We start from the raw sequence: 19,421 nt of genomic DNA, 5'->3' as shown, positions 1-19,421 counted from the left end.
GGAGGGATGCGGGTGCCCAAGAGGGGTGGGATGTGGGGTGCCCCAGCGGGGGCGTAGGTGGGATGTCCTGGCAGGGAGAGATGGAGGGTGGCACGTAGGGTGCCCTGGCAAGGACAGAGGTCGGGTGCTCCAGGGAGGGGGGGTACCCGAGAGGGATTGGGGTGCTGAGGAGGGGAGCAATGAGGGGCAAGGCAGTAGCGTGGGATGGGGGGTGACCCGGAGGGGGGGGAATAGATGCTGAGCTCCCGGCAGGGAGGGCTGGGCCGGGCCGGGCGGGGCCGGGGGCGGCTCCACGTGGCTCATTAGCAGAAGGCAATTTAATATTTATGAATTGCTCTTGTTTGAATCCCAAGTCTTCGGCTCCAGTTACAAGGAGCTGCGTCACCCTCCGATCACATGGTAATTGTTGCTATTTCCAGGATCCCAGCCTCGCAGAGTGGCACAAAAGCTCTTTCCCCTTTCCTTGTCTTTCTTTTTATTTCTTTTTTTCTTCTTCTCCCTCCCGTTTTCCCTTCTTTCTTTCTCTTTTTGAGCGTGGCTAGTTCCTCCCTCCCGGTTTCCCCGCTCACCGGCTGCCGGCGGAGCGCCGGGCAGCGTTTGGGGATGCCGGGGCCGCTGCCCTGACCCGGGGCGGGCAGGAGCCGCCTCCCCCCAAACCCGCCCCGCTCCCGGCGAGCGGATCCGGCCGCTGCTCTCCATGAGATCTGCCCGCCCCGACCCGGGACCGGCTCGGCGCTAGCACCCACGGAGTGTGTGCGTGTGTGGGGGGGTGGGGGGGTGTACCCCCCAAAATGACGGAGCTGGAAGGAGACTTCACGAAGCTGCTGCTGCTGAAGGAGGAGAGGATCAAGGAGCTGGAGCGGCGCTTGGGGGAGAAGGACGAGGAGATCCAGGAACTGCGCCGGCGGCTGCACAAATGCCAGTCCGTGCTGCCGGCACCCAGCCCGCACATCGGGCCCCGCACCACCCGCGCTCAGGGCATCTCGGCCGAGCCGCAGACCTACCGCTCCTTCCACGACCTCCGCCAGGCTTTCCGCAAGTTCACCAAGGCCGAAAGGTAGGGACGGGCAAACCCTAACCCCCCCCAGAAGCCCTTCCCCAGTCGGGAGGCGGTGGGACTCCGCACCCCCCCCCCCCCCAACACCCCCTCCGACCCGCATCGGGTCCCCGGAGAAGTGGCATCGATCGTACCCGGGGGGAGGGGGGGGGGCTGGAGGAAGCGCCGGGTGCATTAGGGGCTCTCAGCCGCCGGGAAAGAGCCCTGCGGGGGATCGGATAACCCATTACCGCCTCCCCCCCCTTCCCTTCCCCGCTCCGGCTCCCCGGGGGAAGGAGGCGGAGGGGGGGCGGCCGCGGTGCCTCCCCCGGTCCTTGGGAAAAAGTTTGCAGCGGAGCAGGGGAAGTTGTTTGGCCGCTGCCCGAGAGCCAGCCCGGGCGGGGAGCCCTTCCCCGGGGCAGGTACTCCCCCCCCACCCCGTTCCTGACCCCATCCTCCTAACGCGCTTGCCCAAAATTAAAGCCCACGCTCCTCCACCCGTGGGCTTTTGCACCGGTGCTTTGCCTCTGGTTAGGCCCCTGCGCTGGTGTCAGGCACCCACGGAGAGGGTTGGTATTTTTTTGGGGGGGGGGGGGGCGGTCTGCATCACTCCATCTGGGGGCTCAGGCAGTTTCAAGCGCGTGACTCTCTTGCCTTAATACCCCGTGTGAAAACGGGGGAGCGCGGTGCTGCCCCAGTCCCCGGGGGGATCCCCGGTGTGACGGGGAAGTTGCTGTGGGAGCCGGCGAGTTCTGTGGGACTGCAGCGCGCAGGACCCCACGTCACCCTCCTTTCGGCAGACACCATCACCAGCCCTCGCCGAGTAAGAGACGGTCTGATTTGTTCCGTGCATAGCGATTTATTTCAGCAAAATAATTCCTGACAATAGTTCTCATAGCCAGGTGTATTTGGGTGTGGATCCACACAGTTGTCCTCGAACTTCTCACAAAATGTACCTTGCTGTCACCCAGACCGAACTCCTGCCCTTTCCTCCGCAGTTGTCCCTTGCCCTTTGTTAACGAGACTATTACTCGTTTAAAGATAAAGGAGGAACACTTGGCTTTGGGCTTTTTAAAAAATTATTATTATATTTCCTGACTCTATAGGGGGATTTAATAAAACAAACTGCTACGCCCAGGGAGGTGCGTGACTGCCGGCCACGCAAGCAGAGCGTGTCAGTCCGTCCTTCCCCAGGTTAGCGCATCCTTTTGCACACCCTGCCCAAAGTGGAGACTGCGTACTGCAGCCAGAGAAGAAACCCAGGTCCAACTTTTTCCTTTGCCGTTGCTTTTTTGGAAGGCTGTGATCGTCCCAAGCCTCGACTACCGCAGGGAAAGGTGACAGCAGCCTGGCACCTGTGGTAATGGCAGGGACCCCGGTGCCCACCCCTGTGTAATAGCTCATTTAGAAATTATTAAACCTGCTCACAGCTCTAGCGAGGTTTAATCCTCACCTGAGTCTTTCCCCTGCTGTTCCCAGCTTGGGCTGCCAGGCCGGCAGCAGAAAACGCTGCGTCTGGGTGATGTGAAGGTCATTTGCCCCGTCCTGCCGCGTTCCCATCACCCAGAGATGTTGTTTCAGTGTGCAGGGAAAACTCTCGGTGGGGCTTGTGGGCATTTTCCCTCACCCTCCAGGCTGGCATTTCGTCCCCTGGCATCTTCCCATACCTCGGTCTCGCTCGTGGTAGCCATGACAATGGTAACCAAGCCAGTTTGGGATTGCTTTCAGGTTTTAATTAAGGTCCGCTTAATTCTTCTCTCTTCTCATCGCCGGAAGAGCAATGGGCAGCTGCACGGTGTATGGAACGTGCTGCACCTGCAACCTGCCTTTTTTTCCCCTTATTGCCCCCAGATTAATACCCATCGGTGGGTTAAATAAATGTGTGTTTTCTTTGGTGGCGTCTCGCCTGTTGATGCGGTTCCAGGTCGCTGCTACGGCATCCTGGGCGCTGGGGGCAAAGGGCTTTGCTGCAGTCCGTCTCTGCCAAGAGGATGATGATGTTTCCCAGTTTTCGATGCCGACTGGAGGTCCAAGTGGGTGTCTAGTGCCAGCTCCCTTTAATGTCTCTGTGGGTTTCTCTGGCCTTTGCATCTAAAAACTGCTGACAGCGTTTTAGCCTATTTATTTATGGGGGTAACTTATAAACATGTAACAGTCTCCTGCCTGTGTTTTAGCAACAGCAGCTGATAGCATCATCTAAACTGTTCTTTCCACAAGTTTTCAGGTCCCTGAGAGCTTGGACACAGGTAAAGCCTCTTTTCTAAAACCCAGAGACAACTTCCATACCATAAACCCCCCAATATGATGTTTAGACCTGTTTGGTTTGTGTGTTGATTTCAAATTAATGCCGGTAGAAACATTTTTATCCAGGTCCGGGATCAACCTTCAAATGCTTTTTCATCTCTGATGATAAAGATATAGCTATTGACTGTGTAATTAATTTTATTTAGGGCAAGCATGTCTGTAATATACACTGACATTTAAAGCTCTCAAGAAGTTGAAACTAGTAAACGGGATGATAGAAACTCAAGAACTAGTTAAATCCCAGCTGAAAGCAGAAAATAGAGTTTGTCTCTGGCAATATATTGTGCCTCTTGTAACCCATCCCTGTAATGTGTAGCAGGGTCAAAGTTGTAAAGACTTACAAAGACCCAAAGAAAACAGAAAGGTATTGAAAGACATGTTATCTTTTGTCTGGAAGTGTGGTTTTTATGCCATTATTCCTTCCAATAACTTAGTTGTATAGATTTTAATGGAAGAAAGCATTTCTGCATAGATGGTCAGGTGTAGAGATATAAATCAGATTTTCTTTCAAAATAGTCAGGACGCTGCTACTTTCTATGTCTGTTTTTCAAGATATAATTCTTCCCTGTTGTTTTCTCGATCTGTTCCTGCTAGTGGAGATTTGTGTTGAGGAAAGAGACGCACTTCTTGTAAATGACTTGTTAATTTATGTTCGTTCAGTGAGTTTTTACTCACTTGTACCTAAACCCAGTAAGCGTTTTAGATCACACATGGATTCGATGCTGTCTGATGCAGTAGCTGGCAGTTGCTTATTGCAGTACAAAGAATGAAAAACAATTTGTTATCGTTTTTTTTCTAGCATGGTAAGAGCCATCCGCGGCGTGACTGGATGATACAGCAATCGAGGCCCTTTGCTAATGCCTCGGAAAGCGGTTCCTAGGAAGTGATCCGCAGTTGCTAAGCAAAGGCCCTGCCACGGCGCGAGCCTTGTAGATGATAAATGATGCAAAAAGTAAATGCCAAGGTGTACTTAAAGCACTTGGCTAGGAATAACAGCCAGATAACGACCGCCGGGATTTTCAAAACTGCCTCATTCCTGCAGCGAGGTGCTTTTTGAAAACTCGAGGGGTGCTAATCTGCAGGTTTTCAGCATCCGAAGATGCTTTGTGCCATGTGAATGATCGATGTGAGCTATAATCCCCGTCTTTTAAATCATCCTCTCGGTAAATTCCAGCAACTGCATTCTTTAATTCAGAGGTGCAATACCTAATTCCAGCTCAATCCTGTTTATTGGGGTCAACAAGCTGTATTTGAACTATGGTGACACTAAATAACTTTGGAAACAGTTAAATGTTTTGAAACAGTGACTAAATCTTTGCCGGTATTAATGTGCCAGAGCCACGACTAAAAGGCAGTCACGGCCTTACAAGCAATTACATTTTCTGTGTGTGATTATATCCTCAACTTTGCAAGTTTGGTTTGGACCATCCTGTCTCTGTGTTTTTCCACATCAGTTTGTATCTGGCACGGTGCGACAGATTCAGCCTCAGCATCATTTAAGAGAGGAGATGACCTTCCCCAGCCTGTTCCCAATAACTTACCCACTCTTCCTTGCTGCACCAGCTAACTTTGTCCACAACTTTTTAACGGGATTTCCCCTCTTTTACTTTATTTTGGGAAGTATTTGCCACAAGATGGCAGTGGGGTCTAACGTTTAAGGCGAGGTATTGGGGTGTATTGTGGTTTCAGCTTCCCAGCCCTGGCCCAGTCATCCTGCAGATGGTTTTTCAGATGAAATCCCAGCATGAATCTATAATTTTCCCCAATTCCACCTTGTCTGAGGTGTTAGGGGGGTTGTGCTGGGAGCTGTTCACCCGTGGTGTTTAAACTCAGTATTAAAGTCTTCAGGTGGTCTATATGGTACTGTGGATGGAGGATCGGAGTGGATGCTCTCACCTTATATAGCTCCTGGCTCCAACGCTTGCGATAAGCTGGTGTTTGATGATGGCAGGATCAACCCATCTCATGGCTGCCAAAGTTGGGCTTTGGGTACCGCTCAGGTCAGGAATGACCACACAGAGGGTAAAAACTAGGCAATGCAGGAGCTTTCTAGTCCCAAACTCAAGGCCAGGTCATCCTTAAAGCTGGACCGGGCTGCTTGGGTTGCACCAGCCTAAAGCAAAGGGATCCCCTGCATGATCTTCTGCTTCTTTATCACTTATCCCTCCCCATAACTCCCTTTTGGCTTACAGCTCACCTGCTGTGGCTATCTCCATCACCCCTGGAGCTGGGGAGGGCTGGTCTGTTGATGGCTTCGCCCATGCTTTGTTCCGACCACCCCGAGCACGGCAGGAGAGAGTTTCTCTCCCTCCTTGGGGCAGCTGGGGCTGTGCCCTTCCTCCCCCAGCCCTCTTTCTGGGAACTCAGCTCCCAGCCGGGTGGCTGAGTTGCATTAATTTAGACATGATCTCATCATCTGCCAGCCGCTAAAGCAATATCGATCCTGCACTTGGCCTCCATGTGAATAACAACCCAACTGCTTCCCTGGTACCTGTAACCACCATCCCCTGAGGCCTTGGGAAGCTGGAAAACGAGCATCTGCTTTATTTTTTGACTATTGGGGGGCAAATACATAACCCGCTGCAAATGCGTAACACTTCAGTTAAGCTAAGGACAGCCTTTGAGCTAAGGGAAGGACATTTTGGGACCACAACTCATCTAATATTTGATACCGCTAAGCAGCTATGCCTTAAATAGTTTAAACAGGCAGGTTTTGCTATCTCCGAGTCCTCTGTGTGTCTGCTATTTCTCTTCAGCAATATCTCTAAGAATCAGCATCACTTTCCAAAGCTCAGAGGAAGGGTACGGGGGACCACAGTAATTTTGACATTAGTTACTACCCCCAAAAATGCCTCTGTTCCCTCATTTACCCATCACTGGTTGGCTCCCATCTGCTCCTGGCGCACTGCGACAGTGCATTCCTTGGATGCTTTGTCCCTGGGCAATTGACACCAAAGATCGCAAGGATTTTATTAGGTTCAGTTATATTGACATAGGAGGAATTAATGCTGCTCGTGTTGCTTGTAGTGTCAGTAGCGCGTCGCTGACCCAAAGAGAGGAAAGTACGGAGGAGGGAAGTTTGACCGGGTGTTATTTAACTTTGGGGAGAGCCAGAAAATATTGTAAAGGGAGCGATTGAAATGGGAGCTGGACTCTTTGCTTCGTCAATCTCCTCTCAAATTATTTGGACGGAGCAACTCAGTCTATGGCATGAAGCAGTGAAGGATAGCGAGTGAAGTTTTGGAGACAAGCGGGTTGTTGCACACCGTAGGAAGAGGTATGGCACGGGTCATCGGGTCCCTTGAGAGGGCTGAGGTCAGTAAAATAAGCGGAAGGATTTGAGAGAGGAACAAACGGTTATGGTTGATCAATTGAAACCATTTCCCTTCTTTTAATTTTTAATGGGCTGAAGTTACCGCTCCCCCCTCCCCAGGCATTGCTTTCCTTTGGCTCACAGGAGACCTGAAAAGTGAGCCACAACGCGGGGAAATCACGCTCCCAAAGGGCATCGGATGGCACCTCTCTGCCGGCTATGGCTAGGCGTCCGTCTGTCTGTCACCAGCAGCCCTGGCGACCGACAACGCCTTTTCCATCATATCTGGTGCTTCCTTGCGGGCAGAACAGCATCACCGCTACAGCAGCACAGCAAAAGCAGCTAAATTGAGCTTTGCCTTCCACCTCCTGCAAAAATAATATCAAAGATGTATTTAGCTATAAATGTAAAAAAAATAGATTATTTTATATGATCCCTGGCTCTTGTGAAAAAGGGTGGGTAAGATGGCAGAACTAAAAGTTTTCCAGGTGGTTTTTAATGAAAACTTGAAATATTTAGCTTCACTATTTATTGCTTGGTTTTGCACCGAGGAAAGCCTACAACACTGTGATGCGACGTCCCAAACCTGACTGTCACCGTCACAGCTAACGGCTCGTGCATCACCTGCTGGGTCTCAGCACCCTGGTACTGACACCATGCTGGGCAGGGGGTGACTACCTGGTCCTGGGGGGCAGGATCAGGCCCGGGACGGGCAGGGGATGAGCTGCCACTGCCTGTCCCCAGCTGACGCAGAGTTGTTCCCAGCGGCGTCACTGCAAATTCTTCCTTCTGCCTATTTTTAAATGCTTCAAGTCATGAGGCTTTTGGTGCCTCCCTTGGGGGACTAAACCGCAGGCAGACAGATTTTCAGGCAGCTGCCAGATTACCGTATAACGCACCTTCTGCTTGCCCAGAGCTCGCCTGCTTTGGTTATGAATACCTGAAAATGGGATTAAATGTAAGCTTTAAACCTATAGCTGCGCTCCCGGGCAAGGTCATGATAAACTGCTTTTCTCTCTCAGATCTTTGACATGAGTTTATTTTTAAAAAAGAATATGAAAGGGAGACGGGATCTAGCAAATGCGTTGCGTTATTTTTTCGCAGCAGCTTGCAGACTTTGCTTGGTTTGGAGGAGAAAAAGGGTCCCGTGTCTCACTTGTCGCTGCATTTTTAAAAGCAGCATGTAGATGTGGGCATATATGGTATTGTAAACTGCTTGGCCACAGTCGCTCTTTATTTGGCTGCTTTTTAGTCACAGCAAGTGTCATTTTTGTCAGAACTGTACCATGGAAAAGGTAATTCTCTAGCGAAAATCCCCCAGGCGGTGAAGTGTATCAAGTAAAATGAGATAGAAAGGACTAAGATAAGACTGCGAGTCCCTCTTTGCAGCTTTATTAATGAGAAACTTTGGGGAAAAAGCCTTCCCAAGATATCCATTTGGTTGCCTGTGGAGTTGATGCAGGTCCTGGAAAATATCTAACAGAGCTTGGCAAAGGGCTCCTTAAAGAGCTTTACCCTCTGCCACGACCTCCCGGCTGGAAAAGATGAGGACTGCTGGTTTTTTATAGGGTTTTTCTACGTTTTGCTCATGGATGTTCTTTGAGCATATTTGTTCCATTAGTAATAAACCCCTGTAGTCACACAGGAAGCATGTGTTCGTGAAGGAGATGCTGAAAAAGCTGGAGGGAGGAAGGCTGAGCTCAGGACCGCACACATGGTAGCAGGAGCTAGGATGCTCCAGACCGAACCGCAGGGATCTGCAAGCACAAATGGTGATGCTTATATTTTTGGATCAAATTCACGTCTGGGGCAAAGCCCAAGCTTTGTGCAAAAAGGGAGGGAGAGCAACCTCTCCAGTAGTGGAACCAAATCTCTTGGCTGTGTCCAGTGGGGTATCGAGAGGTGGAAAGAGCAGGTGGTGGTCAAATACCTGAGTAAGAAAAGGACTTTGTGAGTCAGTGCCCAAACCTCTCCTGCTGATGCTGTGGCTTGTGGGCTCTTCATCCTCAGGGACCGCCCCAACTCGCCTGCACACAGGCCCGAGCAACCTGCTGTAGCTGTAATGCTGGCTGTGCCGAGAGCAGACCAGAGACCCTCCAAACCAAATCTTCCTGGGGTTCCCGAGATGCCAGTGGCTTAGTGCTCCTGAGCGATGAGCTCTTTGAAGTCAAATCTGCCAGGAAGGTGGTTGTGGCTGTACCCAGACCTCATAGCAAGAGGGTCAACCAAAGCTTTGGTGGTTTGGGAGAGCAGAGATGCCACGCAGCCAGGGAGGGACAATCCTGGGTTCGGCTCAGGCTTGAGTGCCATCCTGGCGAGCTTGTGACCAGGACTAGGGCTGCTGTCCCCCACTAACCTCCTGCTTCGCTGCCTCCAGCAGCTTCAGTTTTGATTGCTGCTCGATGATTAAATTAATGAGATCTGCTTCATTATCAAATGGCTTCCTCTCTTCTCAGGTAGAAGTTTGAATAAATCCCCAAAAACTTGTGCCAAGGGAAAATGTTTCGCTGTAGCACACATGAACCGATTTAAACGACGTCGGGCTAAATAAAAATGCTCATTTGAATCCTTCGCTGCTGTTGAGCCTAGCTGATAAAGACACCTGTTGGTTTTGCAGGCGCCTTTGGCAATGCACTCCAACACGTTTGATTCCAGTGTAACAGAGCAGGTATAACTTTTCATTTAGTTTAAATGTCAGTTAGAACAGGAAATTACATACAGGCCTAAAATACAGCTGATGGCTTTCCTGAAAGACGATGAGCTGTGAAGGACAAGTCAAAGCAGCTTTGTGTTGCTTTTCCCCTCCCAAGAGATGCTGCTGTATCTCTGAAAGAGTGAGGGTCCATTAAAATTGTCCATTAAAGATGTGAGGAGCGTGGTATACTGTTATATACACCGGAGCAGGACTGCCTGCTCTCTCCAGGGCTTGGAAACCTTTCTCTATTTACAGGGAGAATATATCAAGTGGAGCTAATAGAGGCATCTCATGGATAGCACATACTGGTACAGCAGCAGGTGCATGTGATATTAAAGTCTTCCCAACCTGCAGTGATGTACAATTTGAGAGACAGTAGAAAAACAAAAGGTGAAGATCTAACTAAATGTAAAGAAGGTTTTGCCTGCTATTTGACTTAAATTGGTTTTATTTTGCACTCCTTTGGCGTTGGCTTTCTTGGTGCATTTGTGGTTTTGAGACTTATTGGTATGTAGAATGAGGTAAAACATACACCTGTGATTTCCTTGTGGCAGTAAATTAAAATCTGCATGTGATATTGTCAGTATTTAATTTCTTAAACTCTTTAATGCTTTGTATCCTGAGGATTGGCCCAAGAGTCACGCTCTGTATTATTTATCCTGTGGCATCTGAAAGTGGGAAGGATAACTGGGGATAATTTCTTGAGCAGGTAGTGTGCTGAGATCTCCCAAAAATATACCCAAATCCTCTGAGTGGCTTAACATGCGTGCCAAAATTGGGGTGTATAGTAGATGTCTTTGGAGTAATTATTAAGCTAAACCGCAACTTCAATAACTGGAATCAGTGGGTGTAGCAGAAAGGGGCTCCTTAAGAAACACATCCTGAAGGGGGGCTTCCAGCCGGGCTGTTTTTACTGGTTTGAAGGCATGTCAGAAGTGACTATGGCGCAGAGAAAGATGCGACGAGAGATATTTTGCTTTGAATAAGGCTGGTGGGGAGTTGCTACACTTAAAAATTTATCTTTTAAAAAAAAAAAAAAATAGAAGGAGTAAATACATCAAACTTCCCCTCCTGTTAAAGTCCATGGTTTTCCTGAAAGTCAAAAGAAAATAAAACTGTGCGCTGGGGCGACTATTGTGGAAATACAGAAAACACGGAAAAGTTAGATTTGATGTAATTTGGAAAGGTGGCACTGTGAAAAGCTGTGGAGGAGCAAACAGCTCTCAGATGCAAGAGGCTTGGGTGGGTAACTCTGCTTTATAAAATTGCTCTGCAATTATTAAAGGGTAGTTTTGTCCCACATCTGTAGGAACGTGCCCAGCATTTCGGGGCTGCCATGGACTTTAGTAAGGCTTGGTGGGAAGAAAACCTTTTATTTTTGCTGTCAGCAGGAAGCGGCTCCCAGCTGGGTTGGGATCGTTACTGCAGTCACAAGCAGAAGGAAACACAGACTGCAGCGTGGCAGAGAGTATTTTTGGTAAAATAACTGAAAAGTTGCTTTAGTCTGGCAGAGACAGGGAAAAATGTTGGCAATAACAAGGCTGTGTCTCTAAGGGTACTCCGAGGCATTTTTGCTTTTCATCTCCCAGCACTTATCACTGGAGGGCAGTGGTGTCTGAGAAGATGACTGGAGGAAGAAAATCACAGATAAAGAACACGGCGTAGCTCCTGGGTGACTAATACAACACATGCTCGAGACATAGAGCGTGTCATTGGGGATTAGAGTAAGGATTTTATTATTTAAGGGTACTTTTTTGTCTTGCATTACTTTAAAGTCAGGTCTTGTAGCTGGGCGATGTTGGGTATGTTGTTCCTGTCCCCATCACTGCACCGTGCAACACCACGCCGACCACATTGATGGTGCTGTGGACGATGGATTGCAACACACCCCTCTGCTTTGCTTTCCCTGCCTGGACACTCAGAGGGCTCATGGGGCCCAACCACACAAAAATAAGAAAAATGAAGCAATTTGTTAAATTTGTGTAACTTGGGTAGAATGTGATAAGCGTGGGCAAGTGGGATGAGCTTACCTTGATGAGCCGCTGGAAGAGCAGCAAGAGCAGCAAGCTGTACTTTGGCATCCTGAAATGAGCCGGACATGGGATGTCTCCAACCCACCCACATCCAATCAGTGAAAGTGTTTCCTGGTGCAGCCCTGAAGTTGGCCAGACCGGGGGCCACCCAAGTATGAAGAAAGCAGAGACAACCTGGACATTTCTGTCCAACAGCTTCATTTCTGCATGCAAAGTCTGAGTTTGTTCACTGTGGTCAAGAGAGGAGAAGATGCTGTCTTGGGGTAATTTGGCCGTGTGTATTCAGCACAGACCATATCTACAGGCTTCATCTCGGCAGTGTGCAGTGAGCACTGGGATGTTTTGCTTTTCTGTGGGCTCTTTTAAACCTTGTAGTGCAGGTGAAATATGTTGGGGTAACCCCAGCCTTAACCTTCAGAAACCAGGGCCACAGATGCCTCTTCACCGCTTGCAGCATCTCTGCAGAAGCATGGAAATCACTTGCTGCAGAGATCTGCCTTGTTTTCTGTTGCGACCTTGTGCAACTGTTTCCCCCCCTTCTTTCTGCCAATCCTTTCCTATTCTGCTCACACGGAGGTGGTCCCTGAAGATCTGCAAGATGATGGAGTCTCCATCACTAGCAGCTCTACCAGTGTCACAGAGAAGGACCGAGAAGGTGGATAAAGAGCAGTATTTACACACCGTTGCAGACGGTAGCTTGGCTGGTTTTAGATGATGGTCAGAGGGCAACAAGAAGTGTTGTGTTGTTTTTTTGGTTGTTTTTTTTTTTTTACTAAAGAAAATGGAATTAGAGCTGAGGCAAGCGTGACAGTTTGGCTTTCTCAGTAAGGGGCTGAGGTTTGGGCAGCTGAGCCCAGCAAACTCAGTACATCTGTATTTTGGGGGTGCTGCTTGCTGGGTGTGGCTCAGCCTCTGGTTAGGAAAATAATGAGCTATCTCATTAAGTCAGAGCTGAAATCAGCCTCATTTTTGGCTACAGGCAAAACTTGAAAAGCCAATTCAAGTGAAATCCATGGGGAGCCAGGCATTATGATACCTGTATGAGAACTTCTGTGAGGATGGCTGGCCATATAATGGGCATTTGAAAACAACCAAACAGCAGTGTATTTTCCTCCCCCCCCCCCCCCCCCCCGCCTTTTTTTACTCTCCCATTGTCTTTTATTAAAAAAACCAGAAGTCATCCTATACTTATCCAGAGACAATTTTAAATTTTCCTAAAAAAAAGAGACCATTTTCCTATTCCTCAAATACCAAATTACTTTGGAAGGATGAGAAAAAAAAAATCTTGGACTTAAATTCAAAATCTACTTTTTTTTTTAAATTTTCCTGTAAAGATAATATTGGGCAAGATTTACGTGCAGAATTGCGCCCTATAGACACAAGCAGTTTACTAACCCACTTGTCTCTGTTCATGTTCCTTTCAAGACAAGAACTGGGTGTCAAGCTATAGCATGAGATCTTTCCTTTACTAACATGTATTGGTTTATTTTGCAATTTGATCACTGATAGAATAAAGTTGTTTAGAAGAGGATAATGGGAAAGTTATGTTCTCAAAAATAAGTATGTCCTGTTTTAAGAGTCTCACCAGGGTCTTAATATTTACCTGGCAGAAATGCATTTTCCTTTGCTGTGGCATTCACCCTCTAGCAAGGAGCTGCAGCTGTGTGCAGAGCAGAAGAGCCCTTCTTTGCAACATGGTATTGGGTCCCAGCTACTGTAACCTACAATTAAGGAATTTTATTCCCAAGTCAGTATTGGAGCTCCTGAAAAAGACCCCAGGAATAACCAGTTTTCTGCTGAATTGGACTTGACTGCTTACTTGGCCCATTACCCTCCACGCAGCTTGAATGGCTCTTACGTTATCAAATTCAATTTTCCTGCAAGGCGGCTTCTCTGTGTAGGCTGTGTATTTACTGTGTTGACTGGGGGCAAATGGTGGAAAAATACCATTTATTTATTTATTTATCAAATGCAGCATAACAGTATTAACATTTTGATGCTAAACACAGGGAATCTTGGTGGTGACGCACATTTTGTCTCTCTGGAGACAAGGGACAAACCTTGAGTGCTTCAAGAATTGAGAAGTCTGAGGGTGGCAGATGGCAACTAGCCAGGACTCACTTTGGTGTAGAAAAGAAGAAACAAGGAATAATCAAGCTCAGTGAAAGTGGGGAAAAAATACGTTTTATGACGCTGGGGTACATGGTTTGCTTCACCAGACGTGATTTATGTGAATGTTTCCACCACGACAAGGAGCAGGATGGAAGATGCTACAGTCTTGGAGAAATGGATCATTCCTTTTTGCTGCGTCTGCTTTTAGGTCACTGAATTTAGCTTTGCAAACAGGAAAAACTTGGATAAGTGCAATAGTGCCAGGTTACAGAGGGTCTCCAGATCCATAAAAAGGACCCACCGGGAGGATGGGTGTGAAGACAGAGTTGTAGAGCTTGTGCAAAGGGAGAGCAGCAGCAGTGGTGGAGCACAGCAGCGATACGTGAGGGTAACGGAAGAGGATGGGGAATAAATACATGTACAATGATTGGATTCATTATGGCAAGTGTCAATAATGGTATATACATATGGGCAGTGGCTTGATGACTTAGTAAATGGGCAAGATGACTTGTTTCTTTCAGTAAATAGGAAAGCATCATCTTATTAAAAAATAATACATTGGTGTCAGGAAAGGAATTGAGATGAGGATGAGGCTCAGACCATAAATAAGGACAAACAACGGCCATTCGTTGATGCAGTACAGCAAGACACCATTTCCATTTCAGATTAAATCTTCCATTTGACCTGGCGATATGATGGATGGATGGGGGATGTGGCACTCAGCTGGAAGCTGGTGTTTGACTGGGGGTACAGGGAGGTTTAGGTTTACCTTTTTTACAAAGTCTTGTGGCCGGTTCTGATGGCATTTCAGCCTGAATGGAAGGGAAAAAAATCCCAAGATCAGCTTCCATAGGGAAAATTTTCATAGAACACCACCACAGGTGCTAGAGTGTTTTTTGTAAGTAGATTTGAAAGTGCTTTCCTTTGGAAGTGAGTCTCTTTGCCCTCATTTTGCACGTGGGAAACATGAAGAACTTACGCAGGGTGAGTGTACTGGCTAGTAGCAGGGTCAGGAGGAGACCTGAGGGATCAACCGCATTTATGGCCATCGCTCAAAAATGGAGCATTCCCCCCACCAGCTGGGAAAGCTGCATTTGCTCCATTTTGCTTCCTTTTTGTGTTTCCTGCTGCTAGCAACAGTGCATAGATTGCACTGGGATTGCAATCTTACTGGGATTGCACAGTAAGCTTAAAATCGCCATCTGTTTCAAGTCTTTCCATGCAATTTCTGATGCCCAGTTCTCCTTGCGTTTGGGTATTCGCAAGGTGACATCTATTCACGTATAAGCCCAGAAGAAAGGCTCCATCTTGCTCTCTGGGCTCTGCAGAGGGGAGATGCGTCCCCTGTCACAGCTCACACCCCGGCGCAGCAAGGACTCGCATCTTCAGGGAGCAGGTTGTGTGAACGCCTGAGTAGATGATACATGGGCCACCTTGTTGGCAACTTTATTTCTGTCTTAAGCTGCCTCTGTAGCTCAGAAAAGGACTATTGAATAGGAAAAAAAAAAAAAAAATCAAAACAGCATAAAAGGTTTTCGTTTGGAGGGGTTTTTTCCCCCCCCATTGATTTTTCACGCTATTTTACGAAATCTGTGTCAAGGTAAAGGGTGAAATCTATATGTTCCCTTTCATTGCATAACATGTGGCTGGGGCTTGAAAATGATGTTTTGGCAGTCAGGCTCTCCCTGCCAGGAGCATGTTTCTTGCTTTGACCTGCAGTTTTATTATCAGGTGCCCGATTCAGGGAAAGGACTGGATTGCCTTTTTGGAAATGCAGAGCAGAGTGATTGGTCTCCCTTGCAGAAACCCTGACGTTTTGCATCTTTCCTTTCCTGTGTAATTCAGTCCTGGTGGAGTAGAGAGGGTTGAAGCAAAATTGAAATTTGTCCCTCCCCTCCATGGCATTAAAATGATAATTAAAGATAAAAAAATTCAAAGTGAATGTTTTATCTTCTGGTGGGGAGTCGCTCATAGCAGCTTCAACCAGAGGCTCGTTCTTGTCGGGAGGAGATAATGGAAAAAATGGGTTGAGCTGGTGTGAGTGCTATGGATATGAAATTTCTCACTCCATCAAACCATTTGTTTGGGGGCAGAAGGGCAAAAATGCATGGGAAAGGGAAGTGGAAATGGTGTCACGGGTCAACTGAAGGCCAGTTTTATGGAAGTTTTGGTGCCTGATTAATCTTTTCTGACTCTGTGCAGTTAAATCTATCCTAAAGCGTCGGTGAACATAATCAGCTTATTGCAGAGACTATTTGCATCCAGAAGATGTTGAATCACTTGTGTCTCTCCCACCCAGCTCCTTCTGCTGCAGCTTATTGTTAATTGTTAACTCTTGCACCTTTTTGACTGGGTTGACCCATAACCTGTAGTTGCTACTCTGATATCAGAGAGCAGGTACAACTGATCTCCCTCTTTCACATTGGGTTGGTTGACTTCTGTATTGGGGAGGCTGCTGCTTCTTTTTCTCTTTCATTCTGCTGCTAAATATTAAGTGACTAAAAATCAACTCTCTTTAAAAGGCTTTAAATAGAATGTGAAAATACAGGGGGAAAAATTCATATGAATATATTGGTTAGTTGTCCACTGAAATTATGTCATTAATCTCCCCAACTAGTGTTTCTTTGATCGCTCTTGCCCAAGCAAGCCTGTGAAACAGTCCATTTGAGCTTCCCTTGCTGCTCCCCCCCACCACCAATGACTATTCTGCTGACCCCATTCTGGGTCTGTGATTCATTAGGAACTGGAAGCAGCAGTTATTTGCGTGGGCGTTGGATTTACTCATCATGCAATCATTTTCACAGTGTGAGGCATAATACGGAGCTGATAAAGTCCGTACATCTGTATTCTGCGCGTGTTTCCGGGCTGAAAAGCCTGCAGGATGTTGGGCTGACAGCATTTGTAAACTCAGTGCGTAACCTTGTTTTAGAGAAAGAGACTTTACAATTACATTTATATCCACTTTTGAGCCCTTTTAGCGTGCCCGAAAGATGTCAGATGGCAGAAGAACGAATGAAAATTACTTTAGTTTTCATAAGTGGGTATCTTATAAGGTCAGCAAGGCTGACTGTGCTTATCTAGCCTGATTTGCAGGAGATGGGCCATTAGCCTTTTCAGAGGTTTTGTTTTCAGTAGTGTATTTCTGTCTTAAAAAAAAAAAAAAAATCTTCTGATTGTGGTTTAAAAATTTGCTGGTGACTGAGAAAGCACCATGGTCCCTTGCAAACTGTTGAAAAGATTAATTGCCCTAATTGCTCTGCCTTAAATATTTGTTCCACATTTCAAGCCTGAATTCACCCAACTTCTTGGTCCTGCTGTTAAATCCTGCCTTCACTGTTTGCTGGATTAGCCATCCGTTCTCACACTTTTCCGACAGTAGCTCATTGCTTTTAACCTCCCCTCTGCTGAGATAAAAAACCCTGGAGGTGGAGACACGCTCAACGAGCTCAAGTTTGTAAGTCAGCCAGTTTGCAGCAGCCTAATTACGTTACATGGCTGCAAATGCTTTTTCAACCCAATTTGCAGGCGGTTTAATAAAACTCACTAAGTTTGCTTCATGAGATCTATTTTCCATAGAGCCATGTAGATTGGCATTCGTTATATTGCCTTAATTTCTTCAGCAATTAAATTGAGAATCGCACATCCCAAAGGATGTCCAGGATTGATGTCAAGCTGCCACAATTATCTGTGCAATTCCATTTACCTGCTAAAAACCTTTGTGGAGCGCTTGCTTTCCTTTGGCTCTCCAAAATGTTTTTCTTAGTATTTCAGAACTTGCTGAAGATCATCAGCAGAGAAAATTTAATGGCCCTTTGGTCCACCTTTTTTTGAAAATTTGAAAAGCCACTGTATAAAGACCCGATCCACTCTGTTTTCCAATATTTTAGCTGTCCCTAACACATTCCACTCTGTGTTTTATCTGTTAAGATGCTGACCCATAAGATCATTTTTTTCCAGGGACTTGCCCGATAACAATATTTTGCCTTCCTAAGGAAGCTGTGACCATTGAGTTTACCATCTCAATCATGCAACTCTTCCTGCCTCCTTCAATTAATGTGAATTAAGTGGTATTTGGACAATTCTAGTGTTTATAGCCAGGCTGTGCTGCTGATGGGCAGGAGACCTTTCTAGCCATAGTGTCTTGGCAAAGCTGTGCTAACACTTCAATTTTATTATACAGAGGCCCTCCTTTCTTTCTCCTTTTATTTTAACACCTTTCGTCTTAGTCTAAGGTGTCTGGTCCTGAAAGCAAAGGTGGTCTTTCACTTGGAAACCATCAGGATTGCCACGGCTCTCTTGCAACAGATGGACTCGGGGTGGTTGAAGACATCTTCATTGCTCTAGAGATGGGGCTACTGCTGGTGTATCCTATGTAGCTCCTGACATGCTAACCCATATATGTATACATAATATACGTAGCTCCTATATATATACTAGTACATGCTATGTAAGTCTTTAGGCATGTTATTTGCAGTTGCCATGCTGAGAACATGAGGATGACTTCAAGCTTGTGTGATTTTTTTTCCTGTTCCTCTTCTCTCTGGTGGTCCCATCAGAAGTGTTTCTCTCCCCAACCTGTATGGTAAGAGGCGGTTTTAAGTAACGGGTTTGAGGGAACAGCTGAGATGCTGTTTCAGGCTGTTTCTGTTGTCTGAGTGTCTGTTCACAGCAGAAGCTGCTTGAGCCTAATACTCTGCTAATGAAACTACTGAGGTAATGATTTCCCAGTGTGGAGGAAACATTTTCCTCTGACATTATCTTGGTCTAGCCTTCAGACCCATGCAATGATAATGGGATAATTATGACCCAATTTTACATGCTTAGACATTGCTTTCATTATGGACAAATGTTCCTGAAGAAGTGAAATGTCATCCTATTACTGGCTGATCTTTAAAACCTTTAGGTGGTCTCTCATTTTTGCCTTTACAAATATAGTTTCCACTCGTATACATTCAAAGATGTATTCCGCATAAAGTAATTACTGTGTTTATCAGCATGATAAAGCAGGCCTGGCACACTAAAATAAATGGCAGTTTACTGATCTTTAACCAATAAAAGCATCCAGGAGGTTAAACAAAGACTTTTCTTTTTAAGTGTACTTCTCATTTAAGAGCACTGAAGGAATATTCAGGCTTGAAATGAGAAATGATGCAGGTTTGTTTTGGGACTTGCATTGTTGGCATCTTTGAAATGAGATCAATCACTGGTTCCAGCTTGGGGGGCTTCAGTGGATTTGCCTTTTGAGAAGCAGTGGGGTGAGAAGAAGAAATTCAGGACAGCTTATGTGATATGTTGTTTGGTGGAGGTGAACGCCGGCCATGTTTCCTATGGACCTGTGTTGCATTCCCCAGCAGAGAGGAGGTGAAGGTACTGGTTTGGCCAGGGAGCAATGGTGTACGGCACCGCAGGAAAGGACCTGGCAGCCCATCACTGATGGGACATGTTAAGTGAAACAGGGGATGTTTGCAGACTGCAAAGTATATGTGCTTTTTTAACAGGTAATTAAATGGTATGTGTTCGCACGGATGTTCTTTATAGGCTTGGAGATTTGCAGCTACTGGCCTCATGAAATTGTAACACCCCTTCCAAGTTATTGCATGGCCACAACTGACAAACAGAAAGAGGAGAGCAAAAATCCTAAATTAAAAAATCCCAGTGACCAAAAGTATACGTGGAAAAGGGGCAGTATTTCAGCTCATGAAGGCTTCAGAAGCATATCTCTAGTCATAAAAATACCAAGTCTGAGCTGAAAATAGTGGCTAAGTAGGAGCTTTTGCTTTCAAACTGCAATATAGCTCAGTATACTAAGAATCTGGCTTTGCAAGCAAATGAGAAAACTGAAGTTGTGTTTGACTTGTGGCACCACTTAGTGCCAGGAGATGGACAGAGAGCCTCAAATGATGGGGAGGAGGGAAGAAAATGGTTACT

At 46.7% G+C, this 19,421-nt stretch overlaps 1 protein-coding gene across 1 annotated transcript in view; it reads left to right on the top strand.

The window, feature by feature from the left end:
- Nucleotides 1-666: 666 nt before the first annotated feature.
- Nucleotides 667-19,421, top strand: part of PRKG1 (protein kinase cGMP-dependent 1) — a 521,708-nt gene continuing 502,953 nt past the window's right edge. The window contains exon 1 of the mRNA XM_069795904.1: nt 667-1,057. Coding sequence (XP_069652005.1) covers nt 792-1,057 — 266 coding nt within the window. The 5' untranslated portion in view covers nt 667-791. The remainder of the gene's footprint in view (nt 1,058-19,421) is intronic.

Source organism: Haliaeetus albicilla, chromosome 11 (assembly GCF_947461875.1).
Source record: "Haliaeetus albicilla chromosome 11, bHalAlb1.1, whole genome shotgun sequence".
NCBI lineage: Eukaryota > Metazoa > Chordata > Aves > Accipitriformes > Accipitridae > Haliaeetus > Haliaeetus albicilla.
The sequence above is the reverse complement of the archived record's forward strand: the minus strand, read 5'-3'. Positions and strand labels throughout refer to the sequence as shown.